The sequence below is a fragment of the Cryptomeria japonica genome, chromosome 1 (genome assembly GCF_030272615.1).
Source record: "Cryptomeria japonica chromosome 1, Sugi_1.0, whole genome shotgun sequence".
Taxonomy (NCBI): Eukaryota; Viridiplantae; Streptophyta; class Pinopsida; order Cupressales; family Cupressaceae; genus Cryptomeria; species Cryptomeria japonica.
The window spans coordinates 199,549,457-199,562,361 of record NC_081405.1 but is presented as its reverse complement, the minus strand read 5'-3'; the positions used below and the strand labels follow the sequence as shown (position 1 = coordinate 199,562,361).

At 36.8% G+C, this 12,905-nt stretch overlaps 1 protein-coding gene across 1 annotated transcript in view; it reads right to left on the bottom strand.

Annotated features, from left to right (window-relative positions):
* LOC131070134 (protein DETOXIFICATION 46, chloroplastic) overlaps positions 1-12,905 on the bottom strand; it is a 239,690-nt gene that overhangs the window by 64,040 nt on the left and 162,745 nt on the right. The window contains exon 11 of the mRNA XM_058005669.2: positions 5,154-5,231. Within this exon, the coding sequence (XP_057861652.2) occupies positions 5,154-5,231 (78 nt within the window). The remainder of the gene's footprint in view (positions 1-5,153; positions 5,232-12,905) is intronic.

Sequence of the window (12,905 nt, the reverse complement as noted above, 5' to 3'; positions counted from 1 at the left end):
TTTCAAATCTCTAGGAATTATAATGCAAATTCTAGGCTTTAGAAGATCTTTTAAATTTTCAGACTTGTCAAATTTCAGGTCATTTCCTGATCAGGATGACATTTGTGGATTGATGTAAATCTCCAGACTTAGATGATTTTGCATGCTTTCCACTTCTGGAATAGGAGTTCCATACTTAACCATTTTTTTGATCCAACTTGTCTGCCTTCCGACTCTTCCGGATTTAGAAATGATCTTCAAGAATGTTCAGTCTTCAGCGTCTTCAGGGATGAACCTGCCAATATAGTTTTTCCCAAATAGTAAGTATTTCAAAATGTTAGGGTTTGGACAAGATAGGTCAGGAAAGCACTTACTAAAAATAGAAATTACTAAAATATAGTAAGTTTGATTTTTGGCAAAACTAGACCAATCTGGGAGGCAGTGAAACTTACTAAAAATAGTAAGTGCTCAGAATTCACTCAAATTTTTCTGGGAGGTTCCTTGAAGGGTTCCGATTCCAATTCTAAGTTCAATTTTTCCAAAACCCTAAAGAAACCCCTAAAATCTAGGGTTGAAGGCAAAAACACTAAAATTAACAAAATGAGTCCTAGACTTAACCAAATTTTCTCAAATGAAAAGCAAACTTAATCAATATGATCCCCAAACACTTGCAAAGCAGAGAGACTGACGACACTACTACGAAAAGACCCAAAAAACAAAGCCAAAAGATCGGAAGGGCGTAAAAAGTAGGGGGTCCCCATTTGCAGTGGGGCGATGTGTGAAAACGTCACAATAGGCGGTTAGCTAGAGCTCCAAGCCTACAAAAATTTCCCTTCACCCTCTCTCGAAGAGACTAAATAAGCCCAACCTAGAGATTCCTATCTCAAGCCAAAGAAACACAGTGTAACTTTAGGGTATGACATGCATCCCTTGCACCATAATGAGTAGTGGTCAAAAGATTATGTGAGGCACATCCATTAATACCAACCCGTCACAAGCGTGGTCGAGAACGTTAGTTAAGCCGCTCAGACCAACCCTACACCCATATCTTGGTATCACCCAATCTATGGGATTTTGCTAAAGACAGGGCATGACTAGATTGGGCTACAATTTTTGCTCTCACCCCCTTTATATACCCTGTCGGTGCACGTGGTTGAGGTTGTCCCTTGGGGTGATGAAATCCCCAAGCAGACCTCCTAAAGGGAAGGAAATGCTAGGCAAGCTAGCACCCCTGAGATAAACACAAGACTTAGATGTGTGTGATTTTTGATCCCCAAGCTCACCTTTCAATAGAAGGGGACATCGCTTTAAATAGACGCTCCCTCCAAGAATCTTGGAGATCCCACTGAAAGCCAACAAATAACATTTGAAAGCATCATATGAGTCCTCTAGAACATCTGAGCTCACTACTAACATTAAATAACCACTCTGATATGACTAACACACACTCAAAAGGTCAATGACAACTACAAAACACGAGAATCCAAAAATGGGGACATTACACTCCTCCCTTCCTAAAGATTGCTTCTATGTGATTTTTGGGAGAAATAGCAAATTTATTTTCTTTTTTAAACATGAGTATCACAATACATGGAGGAGAAATCTGAATGTGAAACTTGTGAGGAGAAATAACATTATTTGCTACAGATAAAAAAGGTTATTATCTACACACAAAAACATGCCTTGGATTTTTGTTTTTACTAGGAATTTTTCAAGATTAAAATCCAAGAAAAGGCTGTACAGATATGTGTAAGCAATGGTTTTCACCTTTTCATTTTTTAAGTTTCCTATTCCTCTAAGCACCTTAATTAGTTCTGCAGTGTCCTTTCTTAACAAAGAAAGTTTAATAGCTTGGTTCAAAGTTGGGCATTCATGTAACAAGAGGTATTAAGTTCAAATCGTGTGTTCTTTAGAAATTCATTCCTAACAAGGAATCAAGGGGAGGAGGTTGCAGCCTCTCCATGTTGTTAGGGTTGTGGACACAATGAGAATTCAGAGAAAACTTGAAAAGGTTTTTGTAATATCCCTTGCTAGTTCTGACCTCAAGTTGCTGATTAAAGGCTCAAGGAATATTGTCAAACACTTTGCCAACTATCTGGTCTTGATGTTGATTGTTTGTTTGTTTGTTTTTTGGTTTTTTAAGGTGATTTGATATGATGGTATAACTTGAAAATATATTTGAGATGACCGGAAATAGATTGAAGCTACTAAATGAACTTGGAAGTGCAAGCATATGATTGAGAATGATGATGCATATGCAGCTACAGCACTAAGGCAATTCTACAAACATTTACCATGTATCCTAAGGACTACAATATTCATCTACAGCAAAGGGACATTATTACAAACACTTGGCATGCATATTCAAGACTGAAATCTTCATCAACAGCAATGGGTAATTTGTCAAACAATTAAAATGCAACCTTTAATCTATTGACTATCTCTTTAAAGCCTTTACAATACCAAAGCATACCCCGAATTTAGAAGATAACAAGATTAGCAAAATTCTGGAAATGAAACAGTAGAGTCGATGACTGATAATCAGAGTTACCCGAGGACACATCCCCGACCTGAAAACCCCCGTCCCCGTCCCAGGGACGTTTCGGGGACTTGGGGACGGCCAGGGGACGTTTCCCCCCATCCCCAAATTGCCCTGTTTTTTGAGGGGATGTCCCCGAAATGGGGGGACGCCTGCCCTAGCTCTGGGGGACGTCCGTACGTCCCGGGGACGGCTGGGGACATCAAACCCCCGTCCCCGTCCCGGGGACGTTTCGGGGACTTGGGGACAGCCAGGGGACGTTTCCCCGCATCCCCAAATTGCCTTGTTTTTTGAGGGGACGTCCCCGAAATGGGGGGACGCCTACCCTAGCTCTGGGGGACGTCCGTACGTCCCGGGGACGGCTGGGGACGGCTATGATGTCCCCAATCCGTCCCGGGGACAGCCAGACGTCCCCCATTCTAAGGCCCTTAAAAAATATTTAAAAACTTTAAAAAGTTGTATTTTTAATTTTTTATTTAAATTTTCTAATAGAGGCCCCTTATTAATTCAAATTGTTATTAAAAATTAAAAAAATTAAAAGATAACATTAATTAAATTTTAAATTTATTAATTTAATTCATAATTTATTAAAGAATAAGTTTTTTTAGAAAAATAACACCCAACGCCTTTATTAAAGAACAAGTTTTTTTGGCCTCGCGGGGCACTACCCCTCGACCCCACCCTGTATCGTGACAAGGAGCGCGCAAGGGGCGCTGCCCCTTGACCCCACAAGGGGCGATGCCCCTTGACCCCACCTTGGGGGCGCTGCCCCCAAACCCCCGTTGAAAAAAATGGGGGGAAATTGCGTCGATAGAAGTAGGGAAAATTTAACCTCCGAGTCTATTGATATGTATATTGACAATGTGAATGAATTGAAATTCTGATTTATGAATGCATAATTGCATATTGTCTATTGAGTATTAACAATGTTGTATGTTCAAAATTTACATTCTAAAATGTTTTCAACTTTTCATAGTATCATACACATGCTATATCCATGTTTTATTGTTTTCATATGAATATAATGTATGTATGCATGCTTTATCCATGTTTTCATATGAACATTTAGAATTTTGAAATTTTCCTATATATTTTAAATTTTTCCTATATTTTATATAGCCATCCCCTTTGCCGTCCCCCGCCGTCCCCAAATTTGGCAAAAAAAATTGCCGTCCTGGAAACGCGTCCAACCGTCCCTTGCCCTCCCTGTCCCGGAAACTCGGGGTAACTTTGCTGATAATCCATTTGATCTGCTATACTTATTAATGTCTCCACTTGAATAATGTAGCGCAGGAAGACTCCCACGTGCCAACGTTGAAGCAAGCACAAACCAGCATTAAATGTATTCAATAAATATTTATCTTCAAACTTCTGATCTGCCAAGAATAAACTTCAAAACCCCTTGTGAAACAATTGATATTTCCTCCAATAAAGCTCAAATGCGACTTCCCTGTGAAGCCACCAGCACAATTGAAGAGAGGCTACATTCTCCAAGATTGAATTTATAGCGAAACCGTAGGTTTCTTCTTCAAAGCCAAGGCTTCTTCAGAATAGACAAATGTTGAAATGATTCAAGAATGAATGAAATGAAATCCAAATCCCCTTTTATAATGTTTAATTTGCATTTGCCTTCATCTCCTTTAATTTACTTTAATTTCATTTCTTCTTTCCCTCCTTTTTGGTGCACAACATTAAAATATAATGTATACTTTATTAAACATTTATATCTCCCCTTTAAATAACAATTTATCACTTATTATAAAGTATACTTTTAAAACATTTAAATATCCCATTAAATAAAGTCCACTTAATTTATCAATGATATGCACTTAATAATTAATTATTATTTAAGTATAACTTTAATAATAATTATAACATTCTAACTCCATCATTAATCATTATTTCTCAATTCCGATTGAACCTAGGAGTTAACCATTGTATCCACTGTGCATCCAACTGCCTTACTAAAAATAGTAAGGGTCCCTCTCCAACAACCACTAACTTACTATAAATAGTAAGTACCTCAAAATGGAACCAAAAACCTCTGAATAGCCTAGCCTCAGAATATACCAACAATCTGGAGAGGAAAACACTGCCATTAGCCACCTAAAGAGCTCCATAACGCCCAAACTAGACCCTCTAATCCACCATACTAGCCTACGAGGGTCAAATGATAGGTTAATCCTTCAAACTTTGATGCTCACAAAAATGGGGACATTACAGCAATGACAAATATTAGAAAAGGCAAAATTCACTAGTCATATTTACCTCTGAATAAATAAGGGTGCTTCATATACCAATGCTAAATTAACAGAAAGCATTCAATAAGATGTCAACATATGAAAGAATATGTGCTATTGTTCTTAAAGAATCTCCTATCATTTTCCATGAGTGTTAAATTATAGCATATGTGTTTACAAATATAATGCAATAATACTACTAAAGTAATGCATGCAGTTTTCATGGAAAAGAAAGACAAACGGAGAATTCAAATGGGATACCCCGACTAAAGCATGACAATTCCATCATAGAGTGTGTATAAACAATTCAATTATCCATTTATATTATCTAAATTTCTGTTTCGACATAGAAGGGGCTGTTGCTGTCCCTTATTGAGAAATAGAAGATGGCATACCAGCAAGCTTCCTTCCAAGCTGTTTCTAGATGGAGAAATGATTAGACCGATAAAAAATGGAACAATCACTTGATGCATCTGCCATACAGCAAGAAGTTACTTTTATTTAGTTAAAAAAAAGGAAAATATCCAGAATTAATGCAAATGTAGACATTCAAATTTCATACAAAAGAAACACACCATTTTCTGACAAGATTAAGTTGAAGCTCCTAGCATCAAAAACTCTGCACTGTGCAGTTCTAAGCTTCAAAAGTTCAATTTCCGAAACTTAAAATGCCTTCATAGCTAGAAATCTGAGAACATTCCAACACTTAACAAAACCTAAAATTGAAATATAGATTTAGGATAAAGGCACTAAAAACTTAGGATGAAAACAAGTAGGATAACTTTAATATAATAATCTAAGGCCAAACAAAAAGTGAAATCTATTTTCTAGTGAGGTAGGCTGATTTTGAAGTCTAGTCTAATTGCTATTCATTTTGCACCACTTGGACTTGTAAAAGTGTATTCAATTGTCTCATTATCAGAGGTTATGACTCACAAGGTTTTGGATGACACTATTAGTTAAGACAAGGCTTGGGAAGTATTGGTTAAAAGTAAGCTAGTTACCCTACCCCTATGACATATAGAAAACAAACAAATTAAAATGGATAGAAGCAAGCATGCAACGCACTATTTACACTAAGATATGGTAAAGGTGTATTTCAGTATCCATACTGAAACCTCATGGTGACTACAGGAGCATGGGCATAACCAAAACAATTGTGGCATATTCTTGAAAAGCATCATTTAATGTTCATCATCAAAATTCTATTTGGGAACAGGTTCGCTAATTTATGGCTCTAAATCTAACCAACTAATCCTTATCCTTCCTATCCCATTCAAAATCACAATTGGAGCATTTTTTCCCTCATTTTTGTCATTAGAAGAAAGTGTGTTTATTGGCATTGAAGCAAATGGGGCCTCATTTCTTTGCATCCCAACAAAAGTGTAGACAGTGTTGGAGATAAGGAAGAATTTTCATCTACACAATACCCAATTAGACATCATCAGTGTTTCCAAGGATTTCTCAGTTGTCATATTTTCATCGGTGTTCCTCCGTGGTTGAAGATCAATTTGACTTTATAGTTTATACATAAACTGTTATCTCAAAGGAGACACATTATGATGCAATCAATGTAATCTACGTAAATGAGCTAATGATCCACGATCTTGGTACACATCAATGTTGTATAACTTGTTCTTATCAAGAGTGAAAAACCTAAGTCAAACGTCATGTAATAAGTGTCATGTGCCTTATGATGATCCAAAATGGATCGGTCAAGTTGGTGTAGAGAACAGACAACCCTACTAAAGTGCAGCTTCTTTGGGCAAATGATCAAACAACAAGATGCAAGAGGCAAGGGGAGTTGAAGATAGGTATAGAAGTCATCTAGGTGATAAAAATAACTACGAGACTTCCAATCATTACAAAATGAGTATCTCTAATAGGTTGGACCACAGCCAAATTGTCACTGTCAAAATAGTGCACAGACAATATGTTTGACTATGGCTTAATACAATGCACACGACAAAATACTAGAATTGTGGCCAACAAAAGGAGTTTGGTGTTTCATATCCTGCCTCTCTGGCTTTTAAGGAGTTTCTATTTCCATCCTGAAGTCCCTTGTAACCCAAGGGACCATGATACACGCTTGTAAACATGTAGATATGTTCCTTTCAGTTGATTGTGACTATAATTCAGCATTTTGCACAGTCGAGTGGTTTTGAGTATGTTAAATTGGAAGACTAAGGAGTAGAGGCATTGCTGGTTATCTGTTTAGCCATCAAGAGCACTATGAAAGATGTCCATGAAGGCCTCTAGAAGGAAGTAAACCTATGTAATAAGCAAGGAAATAGTGTCAAGCCAACGAGATACATGACCCTTGTGAAGATTTTACCCACATTGGTTTTCTCTACATATTATGTTTGCTCTAGCTTTCATGCTTTGGGCTCTGTTGATGATGTTACAATCTTCCTTGCTCCTAATAAACAACTCCAATTTAAGGACTACTTTATACAATTTCATTTAAAAATCAGTATGTAGATCAAGCACAGATTGATTTGGACGCTTCGGATTCGTGTTTATAAACAAAGGAGTAGAATGTCCAACCTATTTATTGATCATATCAATATCAAAGCTTAATTTTCTTGTTAAATTTTGTGCATATTTTATGTTTGTCGTTTTAATTTTTCCAGTTTACACCCCTAATTAGATCAGCTAGTGCAAAACAAGAAGGTTCCTTTGTTTCTTTGGAAAAAGAGATTTCCAGGAGGAGTTGGAATAAACAAATCAGAGGTAGATATTTTGAAGAAGGTGGAAGACCATTCAATGATTAAGAGAGATCCAACAAATTGGAAGACAATGTTGCTAAAATCACTCAATCCATGGGGAAGCTTGAAAAATTATGAAACTATTGAAGCTTCTCATCAGGAAGCTTTGAATGTCTATTGAAATGACAAAATTGGAACAGTTAAAGATTCAAGAGCCCAAGAAGAAGCTTCCACAAGAGTTGGAATTAACAAATCAGAGGCACAAACTTTGAAGGTGGAAGACCTTTCTATGATTAAGAGGGATTCAACAAATTAGAATAAGAAATTGCCAACATCACTCTATCCATGGCGAAGGTTGATATATGTACATATATATATGTATATACATATGTACTTAAGAAAGAATTAAAGGTTTTGTTAGCATTTTAATTTGCACATTTTAGTGCGACACAGAACAGAACAAATGTACATTAGAACTGCTCTTCGAATAAAAATAGGAAGCTCCCATAAAACTAAAACTAACCTAAATTGCATAATATGTACTTGCTTATTTACAATCTTTATAGTGTTTTTTAGGGTTATTGAGAGTATACAATACACGCTAATTAAGTAAAAAGCTATATTTTTTGTTTTATTAATCTAAAGCATAAGATGATTTAACACATCAGCACTAGATTAAATATTTTAAATTTTTTTGACTAAAAGAAATCCCTACAACTACACACTTGCATTGTTTAACTAAAAGCAAAATACTAAACAATGCAAGTACACATACAAATTGAATAGACTAAAACACATGAATATGGGTATCATGGTATATTAAATGAAGGGCATGGTAGAAAACCGCGATCTTCACCTTTGATGGAACCTACAATACAATGCTTGCAAACTTGCCAAAGCAATTTAACCCTCAACATATTGAGATATCAATGAACATTCAAAACAAAATAGAAGTAACAAATTCTATTGAGTAACGAATTCTAGACTTAACAATAACATTAAATAATCGATAACTAGCAACTTCAGCAATATGCAAGTATAAGAATTACCATTACCACTTACTGCAAAAAGGTGCTCATTTATACTATAATTTACAAAACGTTGTATTAAAATAAATGAAGGGAATTAACTAAACCTCTACTCCAAAAATAACTTGATTGCATGAATGCAAACTTTATTACAAATTATCCTACCCACTAAAGCATGTGACTACCAATTACACTAACACTACAACTAATTACAAACTAACACCTAGAAATCACATCTATCGCATGGAAAGAGAAAAAAAAATAAACAATCTAAATGTTAGGAAAATGGTGTTTCAACCTAACAATTACAAAAGGTTATCGTTGAGAGCTGATCACGAGGGGTTGCAAGCGAGCAGGTACCACCTTTGCAAGGTCTGTGGGGATGACTCTCTCGGTGGGAGGTCCAGAGGTTGCATGCTTTGGCAGGGTTCGAGGGCATCGCCCCCGAAAGCCATATTTCATATATATTATATTATTATAAATCTAGACTGTTCATCATTAGGTCTCAGATATTAAGGTAGAGATTATGTTGGTTTTACTTGCCCTAGAAGGCAATCCTATTTTATGAGAGCATTGTATTGTGATTGGATATAATTATATATTCTTAGAGTCTGATAGTTATTGAGTTGCATTTAGATCTTTGATTGGTGATCCTCCTATAAGAAGCATGCTCTACAGGTATATATACTTTTCGTGATTTTTGAATCATATATTGTGTGGATTGTGAAGTGGGATTTTTCTCCTAAAAGGGTATTCCTTACATAAATCACTATTTTGTGCTATTCATGATATTTATGTAATTGTTTGAAAGATATAATTTGCATAACCCTCTTCTCAAGATTAGTATAGTGAGTTGTTCCGCTATCTTAGATGTATTAGAGCTTGTTCAACATTGGTTTTAGTTGTCAGTTGTTGGGCTGAACTAATCCAATTTGAGTAGGAAATTGTGCAGAAAATACTTTGCGATCTTTTGCAAGAATTTTCGGATGGCAAATTATCAAGGAGAATAGAATTAGAGAAGATTTTTGGTAACAAATATGAAGATGTGGAAGCTAAAGATGGAGGATTCGTTCATAGATGAAGATCTATGGGATACTATTGATGGGAATGTTATAAGCCCTACAAATGCTACTTTGGCTGCTCAATTTGATGTTATGGACCGTAAAGCTAAGAGTCTAATCAAATTGTGCTTGGTAATTTTTATTTTAATTAATATCGATGAAGAGACCTATTGTGTTGTGCACACACTCCCCCCGTCCCCAACAGGGATCCCCTCTTTTTTTTTGTTCGCTTCATTGGTGTCCTGAAGCAATTTTGTCCTTCTAAGAGAGAGAGAGAACTTGGAGGTGTGTAGAGTATGAAGGGATTCAAGTCCAAGCATATGAGGAATTAAGTAATTAAAGAGGAGGGGGAAGGGCCTTCAATGGCCAAATTTGACCCAAAGATGGACAAGGAGCAGGGTTATGATAGCTTAAGGTATAGACCAGATTTGGACTTGAGACTGAATTTTGGGATTTCTCTTCATAACTCAGTGATATCACTGCAAATTGGAACAAGGCCTTAGTCTTAAAAGCATTCCTAACCCCAAACTTCAGTCCAAGTTCTGCCCCTTTCATCAAAAAGTTCGGTATTTGCACTAAGATTTGGAATAAATGTTAATCGTAAAATGTTTCCTAGAACCGAACTTTAGCCCGAGTTTGCAGAACCAGCTGATGATGAGGTCAAATTCCAGGACATTTTAAATTCAACCCAAGGTAGGGCCAATCCTTGTCATAGTTCTGAAAGCATCAAAGACTTTTCATGAGCACAAACAAAGGTTGCAGCTCAGAATTTAGTGTTTTGGGCACTGAAAATCAGAATAAACAATAATCCCAAAAGTTGTCCAAACACCAAAATTCTGACCAAGTTTCACAAAGTTTGGTGTTTCATTGGAAGTGGGATTAAGGCTAATTCCTAAAAGGTTTCCAACTGCCAAGTTTTGATCTGAACTTCAGTGTTCCTTTCCAAATTCGGTACTAGCACTATACAACAGATTAGACCTTGTTCCTATCACCAAAGTTTAGTCCGAACTTTCACCTCTCACTTTGTAAATTCAATAGTCACATTCCCTAAAGCATTCCTAAGCCTGAGTTTCCTTCTCACTTCGGATTTTGCAGTCACAAAGTGATAAGATTCAGGTCACAAACATTGACAACAAAGTTGCAAACAAAAGGAATGATGAACATCATAAGGTAATATCAGATCTATTCGTTTAGAAGACTAGGGGCCAAGAAGAATGAATTGTAAACAAGGTATGAGTTCCTTGCATACCCAAATTCATTATCTGCATGTAGAATCAGAACAGTTCTTATTCCTAAATGTCTTCCTAACTCCATAGTTTTGACCGATTTTTAACCCCACACTCTTCAAAGTCGGTATCAACATCCAAGTGAGGAATAAGGCTTGTTCCCAAAACCCTTGCCAATGCTGAGGTTTGGACCGAATTTCACCCAAGTCTTCACCAAACTAGGTGGTAGCACTCCAGTTAGGATTAAGTGAAAGATCCCTAAATGGGTTCTTTGCTGCCCTGGATAAGTTTTAATTAATAAACTATCTTTCAGAGCCTTTTGGTGTTCTTAGAGACTAGACAGAAGATGCAGAAAGTGTTGTTTATTTTTTGGTGATGGGGATTGCAACCATTAAGCAATAATAACATAGAATTCAACTCAAAATAAGATATCAGCTTCTGATTTTATTTATGACAGCAGATTACATTCAACTATGAGTGAAGATACATTCACCAAAACAATTAGAAACATACCATGGATCCAGCGCTGAGGTTTGTTGCTGATTTGCTATCCAGAAATGGATGCAGGCATGAGTTGAAGGTACAAGGGCAGTCCAGATGTACCAATACATATATACTACCTCCAAATGAATTACCAATAACAAATTGGGCCACAAACCCAATTACCAGCTGGAAATCCAAATTCTGCCATGCAAAATTATACAATTTTAGCCTTAAATCCTCACTGTTTTGTTCACCCTGATCTCAATTCAAGCCTAATGACTGTGATTTCTTCTACACAGTCCTTGCTGATCCTAACAATGAAGTTAAGAACAAGAAATGGAGTTAAAACCCTCCATTTTATTTATTATCTCTCCACAGCCATTTGTAATGGTACGGCCCCCTTGGGAAACAGTACAGCTGCCAAAAGAAATAAGTAATGCACTGAAATTGAATGTATTCTTGCTCAGATCTGATGTAATGACCTTTCTGCTAATGATTACCAAGTTTTCTTGTTGAAATGACCCTCAATATGCCTGAAACAAGCTTCTGATGTGTTCCACATGCCTCCTGTAGAAGGGATTCCGTCCTCCTGAAGACCAAATCTGAGGTTTCCGTCTCAAACCTGCTTGCTGTTGTAAATTGCAGACCTGCAACTTCCAAGTTCTTCACAAAATAATATATCATGAATCAAGAATGCCTCTAAGGCTGAATACATGCATTCCTTACATTCCACGTGGGATGTACCTCCTACAAATGGCGGCCCTAAGGCTGCAAGGATCAAGCCCAAGCTGAAGAATCAATCTACCATGCTGAAACCCTTACTCTGCAGCCTGAATCCACAATGAAGAATGGCGTACTCAATCTCTGTCAACTATGCACTCTGCCTGAAGAATCCAATGCCAATAACTGCTGAGGGCTACGTCCCAACCAGTCCAAATCTTGGGGTTTGCATCCCAGATGAAGAATCACTCACTCAAAGAAAATTCACAAAATAAGTTTGATTGTGTAAAAAGATAATGAACAATTAGGTCTTCATCTCCTTATATCTCCTTTCCTTTCGAAGCCAAACCCTAAAAGGGAGTAAAGTTGGCGCATTATGAAAAGAGTGTTATTTTCTAATTATGGCGTCAACTATAGGAAAATAACACTAAATTGCAAATAAATAGCTTCAGGCATCCAAAAAGACTCTGGAAGGTGAGAATCATGTAGCAAAGTTCAAGACCTTTCCAACGAGCTATAACACATAGGCATATCAACCCAGATGAAGCTAAAAACCCCTTATTACTCCGAAATGACTAAATACATAGCCTTATTTTAATTTATTTAATCGCTAACTTAGGAAATATTTAAATATATTAAAATATCTCCATTTATCCAATAACAACCCAAAATAACCAAACAATCATGAATATAACTTTGTCACCTATTTGTGATCGATGCCGGAAAAGCTGAGCGAACTGGCAGTCCCATCACTAAAATCTAGGGATGCTCCTAGAAACTAGGAAGCACACCCAATCTTCCTGAAACTGAAACCATAGTATGGTCCTGTGGAACCTCAAATATGGAAACTGCCACAACCTCCTAAAAGGTAGGGAATCTCCCTAAAAAGTAGGAACCTCTCTTCAAACACCTGTAACTGCT